Source organism: Giraffa tippelskirchi, chromosome 7 (genome assembly GCF_054371585.1).
Source record: "Giraffa tippelskirchi isolate mGirTip1 chromosome 7, T2T-mGirTip1v1.2.pri, whole genome shotgun sequence".
Classification (NCBI taxonomy): Eukaryota; Metazoa; Chordata; class Mammalia; order Artiodactyla; family Giraffidae; genus Giraffa; species Giraffa tippelskirchi.
This window is the reverse complement of record NC_137281.1, coordinates 44,137,365-44,164,697: the sequence shown is the minus strand read 5'-3', so window position 1 is coordinate 44,164,697 and position 27,333 is coordinate 44,137,365. Positions and strand designations below refer to the sequence as shown.

At 37.4% G+C, this 27,333-nt stretch overlaps 1 protein-coding gene across 2 annotated transcripts in view; it reads left to right on the top strand.

Moving 5' to 3' along the window:
- Nucleotides 1–27,333, top strand: part of LONP2 (lon peptidase 2, peroxisomal) — an 82,319-nt gene that overhangs the window by 15,424 nt on the left and 39,562 nt on the right. For both annotated transcript variants that reach the window (XM_081507941.1, XM_081507940.1), the window contains 4 exons: nucleotides 506–600; nucleotides 7,851–8,109; nucleotides 16,859–17,000; nucleotides 26,851–27,001. In XM_081507941.1, the coding sequence (XP_081364067.1) occupies nucleotides 506–600; nucleotides 7,851–8,109; nucleotides 16,859–17,000; nucleotides 26,851–27,001 (647 nt within the window). The remainder of the gene's footprint in view (nucleotides 1–505; nucleotides 601–7,850; nucleotides 8,110–16,858; nucleotides 17,001–26,850; nucleotides 27,002–27,333) is intronic.

Here is a 27,333-nt window from a genome sequence, read left to right as displayed (position 1 = left end):
TCATTAGCAAAAAACATAGAAATGCACATTAAAATGATGTATAGCATAACCACATTTATTAAGAATGTATTCCAATATCAAATGGCCGAGTTCAACAATGCAAAAACCACAGTTATGTTGAAAAGTGCAAGTGAAATTTGCTCAGTCTTGTTCAACTCCATGTAACCCCATGGACTGTAGCCTGCCAGGATCCTGTGCCCATGGAATTCTCTAGGCAAGAACGCTAGATTGAGTAGCGATTCCTTCTCCAGGGGATCTTCCCAACCCAGGGATTGAACCCAGAGCTCCTGCATTGAAGGCAGATTCTCTACCGTCTGAGCCACCAGGGAAGCCCCAGTTACTTTAGCTAAGTTACGGAAGCTAACAGTTACATTAGCACCAGCCTAATAAAAACGTTTTCAGATTTGTTTAGCCAAAAATGAATGATATATCTGACCAAGAAAGGGAGATATGCTTGGTTTTTCTGTGTTCCTGAACAGGTTTGCTATGTATTCTTTCCCCACAGGCTCAAAAAAATGCCTCAGTCAATGCCAGAATATGCTCTGACTAGAAATTATTTAGAACTTATGGTGGAGCTTCCCTGGAACAAAAGTACAACTGGTGAGTGCACAAATAACACTTTTTCTTGCAGTCTAATTGTCTCTCAGAAAGCTCGAGCAAATTCTGGTGAAATATTTCCCATTGATTATCTTTCTGTTACAGCAGTTCATGATGTAAACTATTTATAGAGACTGAACTTGTATCATAGATTTTAGGAAGTAAAGGAAAAGAAGGTGCTGTGTAAAAGTGCGTTTGCCTAATTCTGGAGAAAGTAGGATTTTCTGTAATTGGTGAATATGTGTTTCTCAATACCAATAGTCAGTCAGACAATAAGCTTTGTATTTATGTACTCTTTGCCAGGAGCATAGGAAAACAAAACAGTTTTGAGGTAGTTGGCAATAAGTGCCAAATAAGTACTAGAGACAGCAACTCTTTTATGTTTTCTAAAGGAAGTAATTTGGCGAGCAGTAGCTGCCTTTCTCAGCGATCAATGCAAAGAAATAGAGGAAAACAACAGAATGGGAAAGACTAGAGATCTCTTCAAGAAAATTAAAGATACCAAGGGAACATTTCATGCAAAGATGGGCTCAATAAAGGACAGAAATGGTATGGACCTGACAGAAGCAGAAGATATTAAGAAGAGGTGGCAAGAATACACAGAATAACTGTACAAAAAAGATCTTCATGACTCAGATAATCACAATGGTGTGATCACTCACCTAGAGCCAGACATCCTGGAATGTGAAGTCAAGTGGGCCTTAGGAAGCATCACTACGAACAAAGCTAGTGGAGGTGATGGAATTCCAGTTGAACTATTTCAAATCCTAAAAGATGATACTGTGAAAGTGCTGCACTCAATATGTCAGCAAATTTGGAAAACAGCAGTGGCCACAGGACTGGAAAAGGTCAGTTTTCATTCCAATCCCAAAGAAAGGCAACGCCAAAGAATGCTCAAACTACCGCACAATTGCACTCATCTCACACGCTAGTAAAGGAATGCTCTAAATTCTCCAAGCCAGGCTTCTGCAATACATGTACTGTGAACTTCCATCTGTTCAAGCTGGTTTTAGAAAAGGCAGAGAAACCAGAGATTAAATTGCCAACACCCGCTGGATCATCAGAAAAGCAGAGAGTTCCAGAAAAACATCTATTTCTACTTTATTGACTATGTCAAAGCCTTTGACTGTGGGATCACAATAAACTGTGGAAAATTCTGAAAGAGATGGGAATACTTGACCACCTGACCTGCCTCTTGAGAAATCTGTATGCAGGTCAGGAAGCAACAGTTAGAACTGGACATGGAACAACAGACTGGTTCCAAATAGGAAAAGGAGTATGTCAAGGCTGTATATTGTCACCCTGCTTATTTAACTTATATGCAGAGTACATCATGAGAAACGCTGGGCTGGAGGAAGCACAAGCTGGAATCAAGATTGCCGGGAGAAATATCAATAACCTCAGATATGCAGATGACACCACCCTTATGGCAGAAAGTGAAGAAGAACTAAAGAGCCTCTTGATGAAAGTGAAAGAGGAGAGTGAAGAAGTTGGCTTAAAGCTCAACATTCAGAAAACTAAGATCATGGCATCTGGTCCCATCACTTCATGGGAAATAGATGGGGAAACAGTGGAAACAGTGAGAGACTTTATTTTTTTGGGCTCCAAAATCACTGCATCTGATGGTGATTGCAGCCGTGAAATTAAAAGACGCTTACTCCTTGGAAGGAAGATTATGACCAACCTAGACAGCATATTAAAAAGCAGAGACATTACTTTGCCGACAGAGGTCCGTCTAGTCAAGGCTATGGTTTTTCCAGTGGTCTTGTATAGATGTGAGAGTTGGACTATAAAGAAAGCTGAGCGCCGAAGAATTGATGCTTTTGAACTGTGGTGTTGGAGAAGACTCTTGAGAGTCCCTTGGACAGCAAAGAGATCCAACCAGTCCATCCTAAAGGAGATCAGTCCTGGGTGTTCATTGGAAGAACTGATGTTGAAGCTGAAACTCCAATACTTTGGCCACCTGATGCGAAGAGCTGACTCATTGGAAAAGACCCTGATGCTGGGAAAGATTGAGAGCAGGAGGAGAAGGGGACGACAGAGGATGAGATGGTTGGATGGCATCACCGACTCAATGGACATGAGTTTGGGTGGGCTCTGGGAGTTAGTGTTGGAAAGGGAGGGCTGGCGTGCTGCAGCTCATGGGGTCGCAAAGAGTCAGAAACGACTGAGTGACTGAACTGAACTGAACTGAAAGGAAATAATTATGTATAATGACAGGATAACAGTAAAACAGTTTTACCATTGAAAGTTTGTTTTTTTCCCACTAAAACTATTTAAAGAGTTTAATTTCTTTTTATCTCTCCTATCTTTGAGTAAAGTTTTTCTATATACCAGGAGGATTGTTATGTACTTGTTCTTGGGGTAAGAAATATACTCAGTTGTATTTCAGAATTTTCAGAATCATTTTATTTGCATTTGTTTCTGTTATTGGACTCTATTGTTAAATTTACATACAAGGTTTATTAAGTTCAGCAGTGGGTTGATTCTCTGAACTATTTTTGGCATAAGAATTGTTGAGTCTTGAGAATTGAACAGGTATATTTTCCTGGCTAGTAAAACTCTTACATTTAAAGCAGTGCTAGAAATTTTAAGAAGTGCTAGCCCCAAAACACATGTTTATGCCCCATATAAGGTATGCTATACATACTAGATTTCAGAATGCTGAATTTTTAATACTAAAAAATGTTTTTCTTAAAAAATACTTTTCTGTTAATCTACAGAGGAGCATACTCTCTGGTCCTGAGAATTCAAAAAAAGCATTTTTGTCTCAAAGAGGGCCCAGAATGAAGCATATTTGTGTTATATTAACTATGCTAGGGCAGTATTAAGGTTAAAACAACCCTATTTTAATTAATTTTTTTGATAGACTCACTTAGCGGATTTATTAATGTGTATGGCTAAAATTTTATATAAATGGAATGATTTAGTATGTGCTCCCTTTTTTTTTTGATTCTTTCACTTAGCATAATTACTTTAAAGCTCATCTTTGTTACTGCATCTATCAGTAATTGGTTTATCCATTTAACAGTTGTTGGACATTTGGGTTGTTTCCAGGTTTTGAGCAACTGTATATAAAGCTATGTTGGTAAATTTATTTCTTAATTTACTTCATGTTTACATTCATGACAGTCCATTGCCTTCCAGTTGACAATGTTTTACGAAACAAACTGAAGCTGAACTTCTTGGTTTAATTCTTCATTCAAAATTTTCTGGAGACGCCATAGAAAGACGACTGCAGGGAGCAGCGTTCCCACTGAATTAGCCCCTGGCTGTCACCTGACCAGTTTGAGTTCTGATGTCCATCTGGATCTAGCTGGGCTATTAGAAAATACCATTTTGGTTCAGATGGTCTTCTCTTAACTCCTAGCTCTTCAGCACCTGCTTTGAAACGAAGTGGCCCTATTCTGTGAGATTTGGAGAAGGCCCTGTGCACTGTTAGTATAGACCTGGGAAAGAAAGTGACGTTGCAGTTTTATTGCTTTCATTTCATCTGCGTAAAATGAAACGCCTTACATTTTGGTGTGTTTTTGACAGGTATTTGTGTCATTAATGGAGTCGTGATAATTTCCAAGCCCTGTTATTTTCTCTTGACAGTAGGGCTAGTATATGATGTGAAGCACATCTAGATAACCTGGTAACACCAAGGGTCTTGTTTTGAAATGTTGGTGTTCTCTTGGTAATGTTTTTCTGTCCTCTAAGATTTATCTTTAATGACTTATGAGACACGCAGGGTGCATGTAGTATAATGACCTGAAGATACAAAATTGCAGGTTTTACTGTTTGCTATTAGTAACCTAGTAAGTTGCCCTCAGCTTCCTCCCCTCCCGCACTGGTCCTATTTGTAAAGTGAAATTAATGACTAACTAGGAATTTTTGTCAGGTTTATACAATGTCACTTGTAGAGAATTGAAGGCAAAATGTTTACTTGAATGCAGAGTGCTAGCTCCCATTCTTTACTGAAATAACCAAGAAAATATAAAAGCAAAGCAAAGCTATTTTTTTTTTTTTTTTTTACAACTCAGAGTTTCTGTTGGACGTGTGTCAGCATTAGAGATGCACGGCACTCATGTACCCATCACAAAAACACTTCTCATTGTTCACCATCTCAGTGAAGAACTGAAGATGGATAATTTGTGGTGTAAAAGTAGTCATGTTGAGCTCTAAACTAGTACTTTAGGCCTAAATAGTTGTTACAAGTAAAATCATAAAACCGTGAAAAATGTCTTTCATAATTCTTAAAAAGAGAAGCTTACCTAAGTAGAGACAGTTACCTAAGCAAAGAGGAGTGAGTTGGAGGAAATAAGTTTGTTGATTTTCCATGTTGAATGGAGGGAGCCAGTAGATACCATTTCAGTCTTCTAATTGTAAATAGAGAAATAAATGTTGAAGTAGGTTTTACATTTTTTATGTTTAACTGTAAGTCTTATTCATAATAGGAAGCGTACATTCTGAATAATTAAAAAGAATAATCAGAAAAGATGCATCGTATATAGAAAAGATAACAACAGTAAGTAGCGTGGAAATTTTCTTTCCTTAAAAGTTTGAAAGACTCGACTTTTAAAATTATCTTTACTTGGCATATTAGAAGAAATTCCTTCAGTGTTTTCATTTATTTTCTAACGTACATGGATTCTGTTCTTAGTTTTGTTGTTGTTCAGTCGCTCAGTCATGTCTGGTTCTTTGCGACCCCATGGACTGCAGCTTGCCAGGCTTCCCTGTCCTTCACTATCTCCCAGAGTTTGCTCAAACTCATGTCCATTGAGTTGGTGATGCCATCCAACCATCTCATCCTCTGTTGTCCCTTTTCTCTTGCCCTCAATTTTTCCCAGCATCAGAATATTTTCCAGTGAGTCAGCTTTTCACATCAGGTGGCCATAATATTGGAGTTTCAGCTTCAGCATCAGTCCTTCCAGTGAATATTCAGGGTTGATTTCCTTTAGCACTGACTGGTTTGATCTCCTTGCTATTCAGGGACTCTGAAGAGTGTTCTCCAGCACCACAGTTAAAAAGCATCAATTCTTCAGCTCTCGGCCTTTTTTTTTTTTAATTTATATATTTTTTAATTGAAGGATAGTTACTTTACAGAATTGTGTTGGTTTCTGCCAAATATCAACATGAATCAGCCATAGGTATACACGTGTTCCCTCCCTCTTGAACGCTCAGCCTTCTTTATGGTCCAACTCTCACATCTGTAAATGGCTACTGGAAAAACCATAGCTTTGATTATACAGACCTTTATTTGCAAAGTGATGTCTCTGCTTTTTAATATGCTGTCTAGGTTCATCATAGCTTTTCTTCCAAGGAGCATGTGTCTTTTAATTTTGTGGCTGTAGTCACTGTCTGCAGTGATTTTGGAGCCCAAGAAAATAAAGTCTGTCACGGTTTCTACTTTTTCCCCATCTATATGCTATGAAGTGATGGGACCGGATGCCATGATCTTAGTTTTTTTAATGTTGAGTTTTAAGCCAGCTTTTTCACTCTCCTCTTTCACCTTCATCAAGAGGCTCTTTAATTCCTTGTTGTTTTCTGCCATTAGGTTGGTGTCATCTGCGTATCTGAGGTTATTGATATTTCTCTTGGCAATCTTGATTCCAGCATGTGCTTCATCCAGCCCAGCTAGTTACTAAATATTTACTAAATGTTCATCAGAAGTGAATGTTGCATTATAGCAAATGCCTTTTTAGATACAAAATGACATTTTCTTGGAAAGTACCCTTCGACATGATATAAATATATTGATAACTAAGTATTGAACCATCTTTGTATAACTAAAATCCCACTGGGACTCTGTAAATTACTCTTTGAATAGATTTGATTTACCAGCATTTGAATAATTAGAGCTATGCAAAGTGGAATTGGTCTGAAGTGGGTTTTTTCTTCACTGTGGTAGGTTTTGGTGTCAGGGTTAGCATCATGAAATAGGAGACTTTCTTTCATTTATTCATATATTCATTGGTTGGCTTCTGAAGCCAGGCAAGGGGAAGAAATTTTTTTCTTCCTTTTCCAAATCGCTCAGCCAGGACTCTGACTAAATTCAGTAGTATTGTAATTAATTTACATACATTATTGCTTAGCTGGATTTTTGTAGACTAGCTTGAAAACCAGGCCATTTTTTTTTTCTTGTAGGAAAAATGCATAGCATGTTCCAAATAACGGAGTTAAAGAGTGGACTTCTGTGTTTTTCTCTCTCCCATTTTCTTTTCACTGTCAATTTTGTGATTGTGGATTATCCTCTGGCTGCCACCCAGCTGATAAATTCATTTTGGCTTGACCTATCATTTAATCTGTGATTATTTTAGATCCTAAAGCACCAGTAAACCTGATGAAAGCTTGGCTCTGGAAACGGGGCCTAATTCATACATTTCTGGTGAGATTTTAATAGATAGAACTTAGACAGTTCTTCATGTCTTAATTTTTTTTTTCAACCCAGCTCTTCTGATTTAGAAGATTAGCTAAAGGAAGTAATTACAGAGATATGTGGAGATTTAGTTACAGAGATGTACAGTGAAGCATACTTTATAGCTGTAAAGATTTGTAGGTAACCTAAATGCCCAGCAATAGGGAATGAGTGTGGATAGTTAAATAAAGGAATATTATGTAGCCACTAAACTGTTACTGAAGAATACATTTGACACTGAAAGATGTCCATATTAATTAAGTGAAAAAAACTTACTTTTCCAAAATTTGAAGACCTCATCTAATCTTAGTTTGAAAAATAGATATATAAGTGTGTGTGCACGTATACACACACAGACACAGAATGTGGAATAATGTGTACTGAAGTGAAGGTAGTGATGCTCTCTGTGGGGAAATGAGATTACAGGTGAGTATTTTCTTCCTTTTTTATTAGTGTCATCAGATTTTCTGGAATGAGCATATATAACTAACATAATAATAATAAAAAACCACTTAAAAAGGAAAAGAACAAATACAAGCACAAGTAGAATATGTAGAAATATTCTGCTTGTCTCCATAGAAATAATGTCTATATAGAAAATCATTCCAAATGGAATGAGTACTAACTCCTTGAGTTTTTAATTATGTAATATCTATTATTTCTATAAATACCAAATCTTCTTAAGCAAGAAAACCAAGTCTAGGTCCCCCTGAAGACTCATTTAGAAGAAACCAAGCCTGTTCTTATCACTGCTTTTTCCAAAAAGCTGTTCTGGCTCTTGCCAGTCTGAAAAGGAGTTCTTCCGTTGCGTAGGTCCGTGTGCTCAGATTGTTTCTGTTGGGCTGCTTGACAGATCGCCTGGACATTCGAGCAGCCCGAGTTCTGCTGGATAACGATCATTACGCCATGGAAAAATTGAAGAAAAGAGTGCTGGAATACCTGGCTGTCAGGCAGCTGAAAAACAACCTGAAGGGCCCTATCCTGTGCTTTGTCGGCCCTCCTGGGGTTGGTAAAACAAGTGTGGGCAGATCAGTGGCCAAGACCCTGGGCCGAGAGTTCCACAGGATTGCACTTGGAGGCGTGTGTGATCAGTCTGACATTCGAGGACACAGGTAGAGGACCTCTCTCAATTTAATCTCTGATTCTCCTCCCTTTTCATTTGTCTAGAGCCCCCTCATGAGTCAATGCATAATATAGATCTTTTCCTTAAAATGGCTCTTTGTGGTACCTTGAATGCAAAGGACATTTACGGTACTTACTTGCTAGCCTAAGGCCTGTGCCGTCAAGGTATACCCAAACTAACCTTGATGTCTGTGCGATGGTGGATGGGGAGTCTATGCCTCAGCTTTCCTGGAATCTCATTATAATGCAATTATAAATCAGTTATTAAATATTATATCTTTATATTCATTTTGGCCCTATAACATTTCATAAATAATGACCTATAACTTTTAGAATTTAAGAAGTAAGTGCAAGTAGCAGGCAAATAGGAGGATGTAAGAAATCTTTGATAACAAATTTATTATGTTTGCAGTGTAAACTTTCTTTCAAGGAGGCTGGTTTGTAGTGTGAGAATGAGTAATAAGGAGAAAAAATAATTAAGCCCTATCCTTGCATTTTTGACACCCTTTCCGTAAAAATACATTAAACTATAAGAATTGTGTCTCTGATTAATCTGACATTATTAAAATGAGATTTTCATGTTATGTTCATTGTTTTATTCTCTGTGGCTCAGATTGGAAGATGCTTTCGGAAAGCATGAACCTCTGTTTCATAGTTACAGGTTGTGAGAAAACATACCTATGGTGTATGTGTTAAGGTACATTTAAAAATGTAGAACATTTAAGAATGTAGAAATTATGAACTGCTTAAAAGAATATGATGCTGTATACTTAAAAGAATATGATGTTGACATACTATTAATATAATGTAATATGTCAGTTATATCTCAATTAAAACAATTTTTTTTAAAAGAGGGCATGTAACTTTGAATAGAAAGTAATTAAACTCAAAATAAACTCTGTCCTCAAGATCATACCCTTGATCTTGAAATTGCAAAAGCATTGCACATTATAAGTAGGGGCTTTGGCAGGCCTGCCAATGCAAGCATTGAGCAATTACCAATAGCCAAGGATAATTTAAATGTGTGTTTACAGTTTGGTGAATATGGTTTAAACTTGAATTGTGGGAGAAAAAAGAATATGATGCTTTCATAACACTTTATTTTTCATTTGCCTTATTCGTGGGATCCTTGAGCAGGGATGGGAAACTATGGTTCTTTTTATTTTCTTTTACTTGCTTATTTGCAATTCTTATGCATTGAAGAAAAATCATTTCAAGATTTTCATAAACAAGCAATAGGGACTGCAGATTAGGTCAAGGAATTGATTGGGGTTGGTCTTTCTGGCAATTTCAAATCATGTTTTTGTTGCCTAGACTTTCTTATTCTCATATGTGCCACTAGAGGCTGTAGTTCGCTTTTGTAAAGAAATTGGCGTAGTGGACCAATCTTAGAGAAGCTAGATCAGTGGCCCGAGTCTTCAGATTTTACGTACAGAGCTTTAGGGAGGTGTTCTCCATGCAAGAGACTTGATTCCTGCACTCCGAGTTGTCTTCATTTATTTCTTCCTTTTAACTGTGGCATATTATTGTGTGAGTATTGGATGAAATTTAGAGAGTAAGTTTGTAGAGTTATTGTTATGTGAAATTAATGTCTTGAGCACATGACATGTAGGTATTTGTCCTTATTTCTTCCTACAGTGGTGTTAATTATTTAGTAAGGCTTGGTGCTCAGCACACACTGAACATTCAATAAAAATTACCTTTCATTATTATTTTAATTCTCAGTTCTCAAGAGGACATGTTTAGATTTATAAGCTTCAGTATGACTTTTTATAAAATTCAATCTGGTTCTTCAATTGTACCTAAAATATCCTGTTTGGGACATTATTTAATTTGTGTGGCAGAATTGTGGAAAATGTATCTTTATGATGCCCGTTGGTGCATATATGCGTGCTGAGTCCCTTCAGTCGTGTCCAACTCTTTGCAACTCTGTGGACTGTAGCCCGCCAGGCTCCTCTGTCCATGGGATACTCCAGGCAAAAATACTGGAGTGGGTTGCCATGCCCTTCACGACCCAGGGATCGTGATCTTCCCAACCCAGGGATCAAACCTGCATGTTTTACGTCTTGGGCATTGGCAAGCGGGTTCTTTACCACTAGCGCCACCTGGGAAACCTGTTTGGTGGGCAGTATGTAAGGTCATAACCCTCACCACTTATTATGAGCATTGTTGGGTTTAAACAGATCCCTGTTTTAAATCTTTACTGAAACTGATAGATAGAAAATTTGTTTTCTTTTTTCAAGCGAGTATACTTTTGTGTGTGTGACTGTTGTTAAGAGAATTGAACCTAAAGAAAATGAAGATTTATTTTCTTTATGGATCTTTCGTGCAAGAAGCGTGTGTATTTGCCTAAAATATGTGTAAATATAAGCTTTTTTATGGTGCATGTTGAGGTTATGATCACTGCCAAATAAAAAGTATGTGGGTTTGTCTGTGAATCATTCTATTAAGCCTGATTTTCGATACACCTTGCTGGTAAACATGTACTTCCTAGCCATCACTGTACCAGATGTTTCGCTGAGCACTATAGCAATCTGTGCTTGCGGTATTGGGGACTTATTACCACCCACCCCCTACATGACCAAAGCCTGGAGAAAATGTCTGTTTGAAAACCTGTTGAGAAGCTGGTGGAGAGCCGGGTGTGATGGATAACAGGAAGGCCGGTGGAGAGTTACTGGTTGGAGGAGGTGATGAGGGGAGAGGAAACAGAGGATTATAGCACCACCGTGGGGTGGGGTTTGTGGGAACAAGTGGCTCCATGTCACAGTTGAGGCATTTGGGGAACACCCAGGTCTTGACATTTTAGTCCTGGTCACATGCTCACAAGCAGAGTTCACGCGGAGTTTGTTTTTCTTCAGCCTGTGAGTAGGCAGCACTGTTCAGCAGCCTTAAAATAGTCAAGGGAAAACAGAGCTGCGTTCTCTTATCTTCCTTGCTTGTTCTCTTGATTCTGCCGCTCACATTCCCCAGGTTCCCACGCATGGAGCGTCAGCCTTTTGGTAGAAGTGCCTGTTTATGTGGAGGAAGGTGCTAATAAGTTAGAAATTGATTTTAAAAACAACCTAAGATATTATCTTTTAGAGTGAAAATGACAATGAGGTAGGAGATGGGAAGAAGAAGACTTGGTTTACATGTAAATCCTAGACTGAGAAAATACCAGTGATCTGAGTGAACATTGTCCCATTGTTTAGGTTCATGTTATTTTGGTGGATTAGAGGAAGAATAGTCATGTTTATGCTCCATATTAACTACTGCATTTTTTCAATTTAATATTTCTCATTATCTCCATTGAGATTTTTGTCTATTTTTATAAGTCACAGAATCTCTGTTCCCATCTATCAGTTTTTATGACTTATATTTTAATAATTTAAATAATTTAATTAAATATAAATAATTTAAATCAGTTCATCGACATTAAAGATAAAGTGACTTCTTTTGGGGTGAGGTTTTATAAAATCATGTTTGTATAATGATCTTTATTCATTAGCTGTTTCCTCAGTGAAATATATGTTGTGATATTTCTCAGGTTGTTGATGAGAGTAACTCGTTGAAAGTCACTTACCAGCTGTTTGTTCAGATGATAAAGTTATAGCATTGTAAGGAATCCTCAGCTCAATTCTTAACCAAGATGAGAAGAAAAATGAACTTTTGCTTTCCACATTGATAAATTTTCATATGTAACCTGAAATAGTGAAATTTTAACTAAATTAGCTGTTTCATTATTAGTCTCTACAAGGGAAAAATAACTGAAGCAGCAAGGTTTTAAAATATTTTTAGCATAGTACGCCAGACATGTTACTGTTTGCTCATCAGCCTGCTTTATAACGTATATTTGCATATAGGTCTTCTTTGCCTCCAAAAAGCTTCCAGATTTGTCTTGAGGCCGCAACCCAAGACTTCCTCCACTAAAATAGGTGCAGTCAGTGATGATCCTGCTCTCCTCCGAACTATTGTGCTCCTTAATGATTAAATAATACAGTCCTGTGGCATTTCTAATGCGTTCCTGTGGAAGTAAAATGTAAATGTAGTAAAAGTAGGAGCTCTGTAGGGTAGAGATTATTTTGTATTCTCTAATCCTCTGTACATTCTGTACTGCCGAGCACAGTGCCAAGCATGGTAAGTGCTCTCTAAGTGCCGTGTGAGTTCAAGTAAGATTAAAACACTTTGGAAATCAGGCAGTCCTTTGGACGAGCACATCCATGCAAATGACTGTCCAAGAAGATTTAGGAATGACTGCTACAGAACAGTTTGATTTGTTTAGACATGCTATATTAAAGACTATTTTTAATTCCTTAAAGACTGTTTTTCTGTTTTCAAAAGAGCTCATTAGGATTTCTTTTAGGTTTATTACTTGATCCAACTTGAGATACACACACGCACATGCACACACACGCACACACACACGCACACACACTCTTGAGATACACACACACACTTGAGATACACACACACACACACTTGAGATACACACACACATATAAACACACACACACACACACACACACACACACACACCCCTTGGGTAGAAAACTTGAAAAATAAAAGGAAAAAAATCCTTATGTTTTATATACAACCCACTCCAGTGCTCTTGCCTGGAAAATCCCGTGGACGGAGGAGACTGGTGGGCTGCAGTCCATGGGGTCACAAAGAGCCGGACACGACTGAGCGACTTTACTTTTTACTTACCATATAAAAGTAATCATTTAACATTTTATTTCCTGCCAGATTTTCATCAGGCAGCTTTTGCCCTTTTTTAAAGCAACAGAATTATCATCCTACCCTTTCAATTTAACATTGTAACATAAACTTTTCATATTACTTTAAATTGTTTGTGAATATCACTTTAATAGTTTGTCTTGTAGCCCATAAGTTCTCCTTAATTGGATAGGCATGAAAAAATTGATGGTAAAATGCTGTTTTTTCTCCCTCTCTACATACTGGAAAAGAAGTAAGGAAAGACACCCTTTATTCCTGACATTTAGATATCCTTGGCAGTGACAGAATGACCAGCCTCTTGGACTACATTGGATTTGATTTGAATATATCTAGAGATGATGCAATATAGTAAAATAGTTGATTACCATGCAGCTGTAAGTAGATGATATTGTAATTTTATATAGTTTTTTTTTCAAGTATAATACAGATTGCTTTTTGGAAAATTAAGAATGCTAATCTTGTAACTTAAAATTTTGAACTATGTAGGCATTTTTGTTTTTGTATCTCATACACTGGTTGAATTGTCCTGATAAGCCTATGAACAATTACAACAATATACCTATGTAACAATTACAACTATGGATCTATATATTTTCAAGTTCACTTGTATGGTTTAATTTTGAGAAAAACTCCAAGCTAGTCACGTATTCAGGCTGAATAATAAGTAATTGGAGCTGTACATTCTTAGAAAAATAAAAGGAAAAAGTCCTCAAACTTTCCTGTATTGTATCATGAGGAAGAAGTATTTTGCCTTCAAAAGACAGTATTTTGCCCTTAAAAAAGTTATAACTTGTAAAATCATTTATTTCCTACCTCTGTAGTTTCTCAGGATGCTTATTTGTTTTAAAAAATGTTTGTGTTTATTTGTTGAAAAAGAACATTTTTGTGTGTATTTGTAAGTGTGTAGCACTTACAGCTACATTTTTCGTCATCTTATTCATATTCCAAAGGTTTAGTTGTAGTATATTCTGTAACTTCAGTCAGTGAATTGCATGCTACCCATACCTTCTAACAAAACACAAGCACATTACAGATGCTTTACATAGCTCACAGGCTCTGATCACAGTTGTCTTGGTTTGACATCTAGATTAGTGGTACGCATTTGGGGATGTCACCTGTGATGGAGGAGCTCTAAGGGCATTGAATGTGCTTGGGGCTGTTGTAACTGAGCAAAAGGCTCATATGCCCATGGCTCAGAGAGCCGAACTCTGACAGCAGGTTTGTAGCAAACGAAGGGCTCATTGCAGGTTGCCCAGCAATCCTGTGGGAGACAAACCTCAGATACAGTTCCCCTTGATCTTTGAGCGAGGGGTTTTTCTAAAGGCGAGGAACAAAGAGGCTGAGGTTAATTATCATTGTGTGACATTTCTGTGACATTTCTTAATTGTAGTTTCAAGAGTCTGAATGTCTCTGGTTTATGATTCTCTGGCCAGGTGGTCTATGGCTTGGGGCTCCTTGCCCTGGAGAAGCAACCTGAGTTGTATGTTAAACAATGAGATTTATAACAGCTATTCCAGTGCACTGGCGATGTTATCGACACCAGTCTGTCATCTGACTGGTTGGTCAGTGTTGCATAGTGCAGGATTGAGGTCAGAGGGGACAAGAAAAGGAATAAAGTTTTGGATAGATTAATCATTAACTCAGTAAGGGAACTTGGTCTGGGAGGCTCTGTTTCACTATGAAAAGACAATTATAAAAATTGCTTCTGTGAGACAGACATTGAAATGGGACCCAAATTTAGCTGTACTGACACCTGCCTTTGTATCTTTTTCCAGGAAATTACAAGTGGACTTAAAGTAGCTATTACTAATAGCAGTTACAATTAACATCTTTTGAAAGCTTACTGTGTGCCAGGCACTGTGCTGTGTGCTTTACCTATAATAGTCTCTTGTGATCTCATATAATCTATCAGGTTGGCACTGCCATTATCCCCATTTTAGCAGATGAGGAAACTGAGGTTTGGGTTGTATTATTTATGCAAAGCAGTACTCAGAGACTTATATGACCTTAACAGTGGTCATAGATATTTTGGGTCCTGGCATCATTGATCTGGTGTCTTTAAGCAAATAGGGGCTTCTATTTGGGGAACGATCTTACAACTCTATATGCAGCATCTAATCTGTATTAAGACCCACTTTCTGTTATCAGAGTGCTCGCTGGCTCTTTAGAGGAGGCCATATGCTTGGTACCCATGGATGAAACCTAGGTCTTAAGTATGAATCAGAACTATAGGGCCAGTACATGCTGTACAGACATTGCATTATTGGAAAGATCCCTTTGTGAGAGGTGGTCAGGAAGAGTTTAGTAGGATCTCTGGGATTTACATAGGCGGGGAGGGTATTAAGAGCAGGAACTCACCATATTAACAAAGGTAGAAAAAAGTGTAAGGGGTATTAATAGAAACTCAATTGTGGTTGGAAACCTGGTGGTGGGGACTGGATTGTGAAGAAGCTTGAATTCCAGACTGAAGAGTGTGGACCTTATCTTCTAGGTTCTGGGAAGCAGTGGAAAGCCTAGGAGGAGTTGTTTGTATACTGTGACTAGTACTTAGGTTTGTGCTGCTTCTTTAGAAAGGGTAGCTGTCTAGAATATTATTTTCTCTCCATGACTGTAGGTCTAGAATTGTCAGGACGTGGTTTTGAAATCTGCCTATCAAAAACAGTAAGGAAAGGAAAAGAAATTAATGCAGCAAGAAATGACTCTTAGAGCTTTGAGGTTGTTTTTTTTTTAATTTCCCTTCCCTGCTTATTCACAGAAGGCTGACAAATCTGTCAGTTCTCCAGAGAGAGAATTTCAGAGAACTTATTACTTATGAGTCTTGTCATTCCTATATCCTGTTCTGAAGTCTTGAATGTGCTAACTCCTCATTATAACCGGACAGTGTTTATTGTATCTGGTTCCAGGGCCTCAAGCACTCCCCCAGATGAAAAGCATTCCTATGATATTCTTGAGGCTTTCTTGTCTTTTCAAAGGTCACTATTTACTCTGTCCTACTTTATACAAGTCATGTGGCAGGATTGCTCCGTGAGCTGGCTTTGTGCAGATCATGAGATACGGCCGCTGTTCCACTTGTCCTTGGTTTGTTTCTTGCAGGCACTCACCCTTTCATGCCTCTTCACAGACAGCATTTGATTTCTCATGGCTTAGGCCGTAGGGTTATAATTAAAATCAGGAAATTGCTGCTTAAAATAAAGTTTTGCTGGCTTTGTAAAAAAGGAACTGTTTTTAGTTTGACAAACATTTTTATTTCGTGTCATGCTCTGAATCTGTCAGTTATGTAGATGATTTTTGTTCAGATATGTTAAAGCAGCCTCTAACATTTGAATGCACAACCAAATGTCTGGCTGAGCTTGGTTATGCCAGTTGGTGTATATAGGGTGAACACAGTTTTATTCAAAAGGCCAGAATTAATTAATTTTTCTATAAATACAGTTGGTCCCAGATCCTCCTACTACTATGTGTAACAAATTATTGTCTATGAAAATTAAAAAGTTGGAATTTTTCTTTTTTTGGGGGTGGGGTCTGCAAGTATTTTGAGTGGCCCTTTGAACGAATTCTAATTTCCTTCATGAATATGGTGATAGTGTTTTAGTCAGCCTTTTCAGACTGTAAAAAGGCAGTTATGTTGGGGTTTTGGAAGTGCCAGAACGGTGCCCGGAAAAGCTATGAAAAATATGGGAATTAAATTCATAGGGCTCTCTGGATGTTTTGGAATCTTGGAAGTGTAAGAACTGTAACTATGTGACTAAAGTGTAATTTTTTTCAGTTTCACTAAGTGGTAAAAATTAGATGCAGTGCTTCCAATATTGTGGGTAATTTACAGCCAGAATTAAATAGAAAATAAGAATTGAATCTAGTAAGTCTTTGATGTGTCACAGGGCTTTAAAAATTTATAGTATCTCTTTACTATATTCTTGTGATAACTAAATGACTTTTTCCTGATCCAGAATTTTGATTTCTAAGCGATACTATGCCTGCCTCCGGCCATGTCTCTGTTGCTAATCTATGGCTTGCCTTCTGCAGGCGCACCTATGTTGGCAGCATGCCTGGCCGGATAATCAATGGCTTGAAGACTGTCGGGGTAAACAATCCAGTGTTCCTGTTAGATGAAGTGGACAAACTAGGAAAAAGTCTGCAGGGTGATCCTGCAGCAGCTCTGCTTGAGGTAAGATTTAGAAGATCTCTATCTTTATTCACACTGGAAGAGTATGGCTAAGAGTAGATAATCATATTTAGGGAACATATACTTTCATGTGGTGATGGTAAGGAAACCACCTGCCAATGCAGGAGACATAAGAAACTCAGGTTCGATCCCTGAATTGGAAAGAACCTCTGGAGGAGGGCAGCCTACACCCATACTCTTACCTGGACAATCCCATGAACAGAGGAGCCTGACGGGCTACAGCCCATAGGGTTGCAGAGTCAGACGTGGCTGAAGTGACTGAGCACACTTGCGTGCAATGCATTGCACGTGGGAAAATACTTTGATACAAACTAAAATCTGAAGCCATTTGATAATTTAAAATGTCTTAGGGATTTTCTTTGTTCTTTTTCTAATAATTCCTCATTTCTTTTTTTCCTTTTTTGTTTTTATCAGTATAGTTTAATAAAATTTTCTGCATTCTTATTGTTTAGAGAATAGTAATTCTATAAGATTGTTACAAAAAACAGCAAGCAAGTCTCATCCCTGGGGTTCCTTATTTCCTTTTCTGCACTTTGACCCTCTGACTTTTAGTTCGTTCTTGAGATAGTATGGCTGCATTGTTTTCTTGATTTTAGAGGTTTGGGCATAATCTGTGGATTCCTTTCTATAGGAGATGAGTTTGCTTGCTTGTTTCCTTTTGCCCCTACTATATCATTTTTATACTTCCAATCTCCCAATATAAATTGTATCCTGATTTTGTTAAGTCACTGTTGAGTGTTATGCTGTTACAGTTATGTAAGTGCTTTTCACAGTTGAACTATGTGAACCGTGATCCCTTTTCTTTTTCTGTCCTTTGTGTTTTTCTGTGTTTTTAAAAATCTTTTTGAAGTTAATGATTGTCTTGTTTCTTTTGTTTACTTTCACCAACTATCTAATTCTTGTTAGGAGACTTTCAAACACTTTGTGTTTTATCGATTTTATCTTCCATAAGCTTCCAGTCTAAACTGGTTGTTCCCATCCTGAGCACAGAGCTGTGGTCCGAGGGTCACTCTTCACCTCCCCCACGTTGGGTTTCCTGATTCCTGTAGTCCATGTCTTCCTCTTTTTTGATTTATTCTCTCATTGTCCTGGTTCTAGTCCCCCAGTAGCTTCCTGAGAAAGCCTGAATGTAAACATTTTTCAGCTTTGAATATCAGAAAATGTCTTCATGGTTCTCTCATACTTGATTGGTAGTTTGACTGGGTATAGAATTCCAGGTGGAAATAATTTTCCTGCAAACTTTTAAAGACATTTCTCCTTTGTTTTCCAGTTTTCATTGTTGCTGTTGATGAAACAAAGCTGTCGCGGTTCTGTCTTTTGTGACTTGTTTTACTCTCTGAAAACTTTTCAGATCTCCACTTTATCCCAGGGTTCTGAAGATTAACTAATCTGCCGTGGCATGAGTCTCTTTGTTTCCATTTTTGCTGATGCTTTGAAGACTCTTTGTATTGGAAAATCCTCTCTTTTTATTTCTATAAAATTTTCTTGAGTCTTTTTCTTGATGATTCTTCTTCATTTTGGGGGAACTCCTATTAATTTGATGTTAGATCTTTAATTTTCTTATCTCTTCTATTACTCACCTTTTTTATGTTTAGCTCTACTTCCTCTGAAGACTTCCTCAGCTTTATCTTTTAATCCTTCTCTGAGTTTGTCGTTTCAGAGAACCCCCCCTTTGTTTTAACTTCTCTGCATGCTCTTTTTGTAGTATCTTGCTCTTGTTACATAGTTGTAAAATGTCCTTTTATCTCTGTGAGAAAAATATTAATAGACTGAGAAAATTTTTTTCTTTCTTTGCTCTAAAGCTACATTTGTCAATTCATTGTATATATTTTTTCTGGTCTCTGTCTTTTATATTAGAGTCTTTCATTAGATGTCTGACAGTTTTGTCTGTTCATATATAATTGGTTGATTGGTTGGTTGCTAAGTCCTGTCCAACTTTTGGCAACCCCGTGGACTGTAGCCCACCATGCTCCTCTGTCCTTGGGATTTTCCAGGCAAGAAGATTGGAATTGGTTGCCATTTCCTTCTCCAGGGGATCATCCCAACCGAGGGATTGAACCTGCGTCTGCTGCTTGGCAGATGGATTCTTTACCACTGAGCCAGCAAGGAAGCCCCATTCATATTTAATCAGATTTTAAAAAGCTGATTGGAAGCTATAAGCATGTGAGAGAGGGTTTATTGATTACAATTTTCAGGGTAGGTCATCTGACTAATATATTTGATTGGGGAACCTCATGTGTCAATAACTTTAGGTCTTTTTTTGAGGCTGGTCAGATTTCTTAGGGAAGACTCTTCAAGTCTCTTGGCTTGAGAATGAAGGCCCAGCTGCCAACCTCTGGGAGCCAAGTAGGGGAAGCATTCAGCATCCCAGATGTATGCACTCACCTGAGCTGTTGTTTTCAGTAGAATACATACTCTGCTCGGCTGTGCCATGTCACCTGCGCAGGGACCTGCTGATTTATGTTCTTAAGGAAATCCCAGTACTTTGCTGGGGTAGGGGAAGGGATCTGGCATCTGACTACTTCATAAGTTTACTTTAACCAGTCCTCCGTATTTTACCACGTCTGCCCCACTCTTTACCCTGGTTTATCTAAAATAATATTAATATTAAAATTGGTTTTTAAAACTGAGGGAAAACTTGCTTTATGGAAGGTTTTTTTTTTTCTTCTTGTTTATTTCCTTGCTTTGAGTTCCCTCTGGCTTCCTGATTCTTTTCTGTTGTTGTAATCTCCTGAGGACAGGATGGACTGTCTTACAAGCAGGCAGACCATACATTCTGTTTTGTATGGGACACTCCTGGTTATGCCTAATTCTTAATTGCATTCTCTTTAAGTCTTAGAAGTGGGGCCTCTTTGGACAATAAAAACCATAGTTATCTCACTTTAAAAGCCCCAGGGTTTGGAGATAAGAGTTTTGTTTGGTTTGGTTTTGCTTGTTTTTATTCAAAGACAGTTCTCCCTTGTCTCAGTAACTAGTTTACTAATCAATACTATGAATGATAGAATAATGAACATTATTTAAGATTTTAGTTGTTTCTTAGATGCTGACTTTAGACTTGAAGACTTTAATTGGGGCATTTTTCAGATAATATAACAGATTCTCTCGTTAGACACTTATTATTAAGTGTCTCATTAGACACTTACTGTTACCTTGTTGAAAAGAATTTAAGGGGGATTCCCTGATAGTTAGATTTCCCAACAGACTGTCTGTAGGAGTTGTGAAACAAGTCCACCAAGACAGCTTCACAAGTAGTAGGAGGAGAGGAATAAGCCCCCGTATGTTTGTTTGACTGTATATTTTAAGTGTTCACCTAGTGCTTTGTGACGATTCAGTGATGTTTGTTGAATTGATGTTTGATGACACGTAGCTGACATATTGATATTTTCTGACATAGAACTTGATAGTCACTCTTTTGGCAGTTGATTTGTTAATGTTCTAAACTAAAAGTACAAAAACCTCAAATGATACCTTTAAGTGCCACCCTGTGTTGCATGCTTATCTCTGAGGTTTAGTGACTAATAGCATCAGTTGCTTATTGACTGTGGTGCTGTAGAGTGAAGCAAGATGCAGATACGGAAGAACCAAGGGTCTTGGTCCCTGACATCCTCCTCCCCACCTGCCCAAATCCTGGGTAAGAATTTCTCATGCCTAACAGCATATTAAAGCAAGAAGAATACATGTAAAAACACTTTGTAAAGCAGAAGTAGATGTTTTTTTGGAATTCCCTTACCTTCTCCATGATCCAGGTGTTGGCAATGTGATCTCTGGTTCCTTTGTCTTTTCTAAACCCAGCTTATACATCTGGAAGTTCTTGGTTCATATACTACTGAAGCCCAGCTTGAAGGATTTTGAGCATAACCTTGCTAGCATGCCAAATGAGCACCATTGTATGGTAGTTTGAACATTCTTTAGCATTGCCCTTCTTTGGGATTGGAATAAAAACTGATCTTTCCAGTCCTGTGGCCACTGCTGAGTTTTCCAAATTTGCTGGCATATTTAGTGCAGCACTTTAACTACATCAACTTTTAGGATTTGAAATAGCTCAGCTGGAATTCTGTCACCTCCACTAAATGTTCATAGAAATGCTTCTTAATGCCCAGTTGACTTTACACTCCAGGATGTCTGGCTCTAGATGAGTGACCACACCATTGTGGTTATCTGGGTCATTAAGACCTTCTTTGTATAATTCTTTGGTGTATTCTTGCCACCTTTTCTCAATCTCTTTTGCTTTTATTAGATCCTTACTGTTCCTGTCCTTTATCATGTCCATCCTTGCATGAAATGTTCCCTTAATATCTAGAATTTTCTTGAAGAGATCTCTAGTCTTTCCCATTCTGTTGTTTTCCGCTATTTCTTTGCATTGTTCATTTAAGAGGACCTTCTTATCTCTCTTTGCTATTCTGTGGGACTCTGCATTCAGTTAGGTTTATCTTTTCCTTTCTCCCTTGCCTTTCACTTCTCTATTTTCCTCAGCTGTTTGTAAAACTTCCTCAGACCATCACTTTGCCTTCTTGGATTTCTTTTTCTTTGGGATGGTTTTGGTCACTGTCTCCTGTACAAGGTTACAAACTTCTGTCCATACTTCTTCAGTCATTCTATCCGACCAAATCCCTTGAATCTATTTATCACTTCCACTGTATAATCATAACAGATTTGATTTAGGTCATAACTGAATGACCGAGTGGTTTTCCTTACTTTCTTCAACTTAAGCCTGAATTTTACCATGAGGAGCTCATGATCTGAGCCACAGTCAGCTCCATGTCTTGTTTTTGCTGACTGTATAGAGCTTCTCCATCTTTGGCTGCAAAGAATGTAATCAATCTGCTTCATTGTCTACGCGAAATCCTTTGACTATGTGTATCACAACAAACTATGGGAAATTCTTAAAGAGGTGGAAGTATCAGACCATCTTAACTGTTTCCTGAAAAACCTGTATGCAAGTCAAGAAGCAACAGAACTGGACGTGGAACAACTGACTAATTCAAAATTGGGAAAGTAGTACAATAAGGCTGTATGTTGTTACCCTGCTTATATAGCTTACATGCACGGTACATCGTGAGAAATGCTGGGCTGGGTGAATCTCAAGCTGGAATCAAGATTGTCAGGAGAAATATCAAGAACCTCAGATATGCAGATGATACCCCTCTAATGGCAGAAAGTGAAGAGGAGCTAAAGAGCCTCTTGATGAGGGTGAAAGAGGAGAGTTAAAAATGTGGCTTAAAACTCAGCATTCAAAAACTAAGATTATGGCATCCAGTCCCATCACTTCATGGCAAATAGAAGGGGAAAAAGTGGAAGCAGTGACAGATTTTATTTTCTGGGCTCCAAAATGACTGCAGATGTTGACTGCAGCCATTAAATTAAAAGATGCTTGCTTTGGAAGAAAAGCTGTGACAAACCTAGACAGCTTATTAAAAAGCAGAGATATCACTTTACCAACAAAGGTCCATGTAGTCAAAGCTATGGTTTTTCTGGTAGTCATGTACAGATGTGAGAGCTGGAACATAAAGAAGGCCAAGTGCCAAAGAACTGATGTTTTCAAATATTGATTCTGCATAAGACTTGAGAGTCCCTTGGACAGCAAGGAGATCAAACCAGTCAATCCTAAAGGAAATCAACCCTGAATATTCATTGGAAGGACTGGTGCTGAAACTGAAGCTCCAATACTTTCATGAAGAGCCAACTCATTGGAAAAGACCCAGATGGTGGGAAAGATTGAAGGCCGAAAGAGAAGGGGATGACAGAGAATGAGATGTTTGGATGGCATCACCAACTCAATGAACAAAGAGTTTGAGCAAACTCAGGGAGATAGTGAAGGACAGGGAATGCTGGCATGCTGCAGTCCATGGTTTCACAAAGAGTCAGGCACAACTTCACTACTGAACAACAACAAAGTGTGCTAAAGCTGCCATAACAAAATACCACAGACTGGATTGATTGGATTTCTTTAAAAAAAAAAAAAGCAAACATATGTATTTTCTCACAGTTCTGAAAGCTTGAAGTCTAAAATCAAGATGTTGGCAGGTTTGGTTTTTCCTGAGATCTCTGACTTGTGCCGCCTTGAGAAGATGCCGCCTTCTCACTGTGTTCTCAGATGACCTTTTCTCTGTGCTCCTGCATCCCTCGTCTCTTTCTCTCTTACAAAGACACCAGTCTATATTGGATAAGAGACCCACCCTTAATGGCCTTTTCTAACCTTAATTGCCTCCTTAAAGACCCTTTTTCCAACTATACATTGAAGGGACACAAGTCAATCTATAACTAAAGATAAATATGCAACATAAACATAACATATATGTGCCATTGTACTAATGTTAGGTATTTATGCGTGCAGCCCAAAGAGAATACATTTTTAAAGGTTAAGCAGTTATTTTTGGTGAAAACGATGTATTTTAATTAGGTAATTGTTTTTATTTTATTTTGCACTGTGGCTATCAAAGCTTATTCCAGAAATAAGTGTCTTACTGTTCACATTTTTGCCTCTGTTGTCTTTAATGATATGTTACAGAAATCTTTATAAACACTCCATTCATCTGTTTGTATTCTATAAAAATACTGAATCGGGAAAACATGGACTGCAGTTGTACTATCATCACAATTAAAGCAGATGACTGAGGACCCCACATTAGCCCATTATGTTATGGGATTTCTACTCTTCTCTTAGAGTATCTCCTATGTATGTGATGTGTATTTCAAGTGAGGGCATTACTTCTTGTAGTAAATATTTTAAAAACTAATTTCTTTCTGGTATTTATAGATACATAAAGATGAATATATGTACTCATATTTTCTACTTGGACTTCAGAGGGCTTTTCTAAACATTCCACTTGGTGACCCCTGATCTAGACACAAAATACAGATGTAGTCACAATTGGATAGTGGGTTTGCAGGTATTCACTTTGTTACCCATTGTATCCTATGTGTTGATACATGTATCCTGTGTAATAAAATACTTTTAAAACCTTTTAAAGAAGTCATAATTATGCTTGAAAGTTCTGCATGTGTTATCCTAATAACATTCTGTTATTTATTATTGCACAAGAGGAGTCTAAGACTTTTCAGTCTGTAGTGTTGAGTCTTCTGGAATATTTTCTTGGTTATTTCTTTAATTACATTTGCTGAGACCTCTTCTTTAGTTCCCTCAATTAGGTATGAATTGGATATTGTTATTTTTTTCCATGTCTTTCCTCTACATAGCCTTACTGCCTTCGTCTTCTATGTTCTGGACATTTTTCTCAACTTTGTCATTATCACTGATTTTCTGTAGTATCTGTGTATGGCTTCCAGAGTTGATTTTAGTTATTTTATTGTACTTTATTTTTTACTTTTGTTGTGAAAAAAATATAACTAACAAAAGTTGAGAAAATAGTATAATTAACCATAAAATTTGTCACTTGCTTTAACAATTGCCATCTCATGGCCAGTGTTGGTTTTTTTGACTGTGCTGGGTCTTTGATGTGGCATGAAGGCTCTCTAGTTGTGGCACTCAGGCTCACTTGGGCTCTAGAGTGTGCAGGCTCAGTAGTTGCATCGCTTAGTTGCCCCACAGCATGTGGGGTCTTTTCCCCTACCAGGGATTGAACCTGTGACCCCTGCATTGGATGGCAGACTCTTAACCACTGGATTGCTGGGGAAGTCCCTCATGGTCAATCTTGTTTTGTCTGTTCCTACCCATTCTCCTTCATCGCATTCTTACTTATTTTGAATCAAATTCCAGACGTCATATCTTTTCATAAATACTTTAGCATCTACCCCTAAAAGATACAGACTTTTAAAAAGTATCACCATACTATTAATATCATACTTAGAGATGATAGTTGCCTCATCATGTATAATATGTGGAGTATATTCCTGGGTTACCTACAAGTATCTGTAGTTCTTCTCTTGCCAGAAACAGTTATTGAAGAACAGTTCTCGGCATACACCACTTCCCATAGTTTAATCCCTGTGCTGACTTCACATCCCTGAGAATAAAATGTCATATCACAGCTGTTTCCATTCCCTGTCATTCTGCATAGGTAGGAATTACAGTTTGGGGTTTACATAGGGAAAACTTTGAACGAGAAGAGAGAAAAAATAGCTCTGCTCATTCCTGAAGTCTGCTCCTTTATGTGAGTGAGTTGGGCCATGGAAGCCCTCACTCTAAGGCTTGGGGAAGAAGCAGAGGTTTGATAGCTGAACAATTCTCACTGTAAAATGTGTCACTCCCTGGATTCAATACTTTACCTCAAGGTTTCATCTGAGTAATGGTTCCTAGAAACGCTTCTTATCTGGCATTCTAATGATCATTATTATTTTTGATGTTGCTCAAACTCTTAAGTTTTTTTTGTGTGTGTATTTTCCTAAATAAAAGATGGAGGTATGCAAATTGAGCATCACTGATTTTCTCTCCTCCTAACCTAGGTGTCCAGTAATACACTTTAAAAAGACCTCATTCATAATCCAGAAAACATTGCTTTATTAATTTTCCTACTTTTTAAAAAACTCAGTGTCTTAAAATTTTAAGGGAAAAAAATTATTTCTCTTGGATGGCAACATATCCAACATGTATGTATTAAATTTAATTACAGACATTAAATGAGAGATTTTTACTTAACTAGACAATCAGTTTAACTAAGATTGCTATTATACATTGGTAGACAGTGATATTACACTTAGCCAGTTCATACTGAACATAATTAGAAATGTCTTTGACTTGTAAGTAACATTTTTATAACATTAAACATTATTTTAAGTCCCCTGAAAATATAAACAGTAGAACTTTCTGGGAATTATATTCTAGATACACACTGAGTTACCAGTAACAATGAATATGTAACAAAATTCAAGAGTCGTCAAGAAAAGGGCTTCGAATTAAGACTAACTTGTGAATATGTTTAAAAATAAGTAAAACTTTAGAAAGGGAATCAGAAGCAAGGAAAACCTGGTTAAATAGTAAAATTGTGGTTGATTAAGTGTTTAAGTCATTTTACTTCCTTTTTGACTGTGTGCATGTTAACCCTATTTATATCTGTACTAATCCAGTCTAAGTGAAAGTGTTAAGATGTTGAAGGTTAGAACATGGAAGCCATGTGTTGCCTTCTTTAAAGTCCAGTGTAGGCCTCTCCCCTGTGCGTGCCTACAACTTGGAGCATTTGAGCAGTGATCTGAGAAGATACAGTCTCCTCAATATACAGTTGTTCAACATTTTAAGAATCTAATTAGTAAATATCTAATTTATTCAATTAAAATATTTTCAAGGGATAGTAATTTTGCTCATTATAACCGGAAAGATTTTGCTTTTTAAAAAACCATCAGGAAAATTCCCTGGCGGTTCACTCTTTAGGACTCTGTATTTCCAACTGCAGAGGGCATGGGTTCAATTCCTGATGAGGGAACTAGATCCTACTTACCATGATGAGCCAAAAAAAAAAAAAAAAACCTGTTAAAGACTTTCTGATAATGTTTGAGGAGGAATATACTAATTATTATTTTACCTATTACCTTAGAATTTCAAAATACCATGCACATTTACTTTATATTCTCATAGCAGTTAAGAGAAGGGTGTGTTATCAGGAGGTAAACTGGTTCTGTGGGATTGGTAACTTATTTGTGGCCACATAGTGAGTCATTAATAGATTTAAGAACAAAGTTTGAATGGTTAATTTTTGCTTCTTTGTGCTTTTATATGTTTAAAAGAATTTTAACATTGAACATGTTTCTCTATTTAATATTATCCCCGTATTTCCCAAACTAACTGTATTGAGCAGAAATATCATCGTGTGTGTTTTAATTTATATGGTTTTCTGTTGGAACTACTGCATCCGTTTCAGTGTTTATTGTTCTCCCACAGGTGTTGGATCCTGAACAAAACCATAACTTCACAGATCATTATCTAAATGTGGCCTTTGACCTTTCCCAAGTTCTTTTTATTGCTACTGCCAATACCACTGCTACTATTCCACCTGCCTTGTTGGACAGAATGGAGATCATTCAGGTGCCAGGTACTTGATTTGTAAACAAAAGTTATTACTTTGTTAAATAAAAGGCTATTTGTTGCTTTTCTGAGCAGAATTTTTAAAACTGGTCAAGCTATGGAATTTTGAGTAAAAAGTTGATTTGCCAGTGCTGATCAGAAGTTCTGAATCTGGCATATAAACCAGCTTTTATGTAGATTCAACATCTATAAAATAACCATGACAGATAAGAGTGTGTTTATGTTCTATATAATATACATTGTATGTTCTGTGACACTTTCAGATTCAACTTAGCGTTAAAAAATGATTATTTTTATGGAAAATAAGATATTCTTTTTTGAAGCAATTTCTAAAATTAT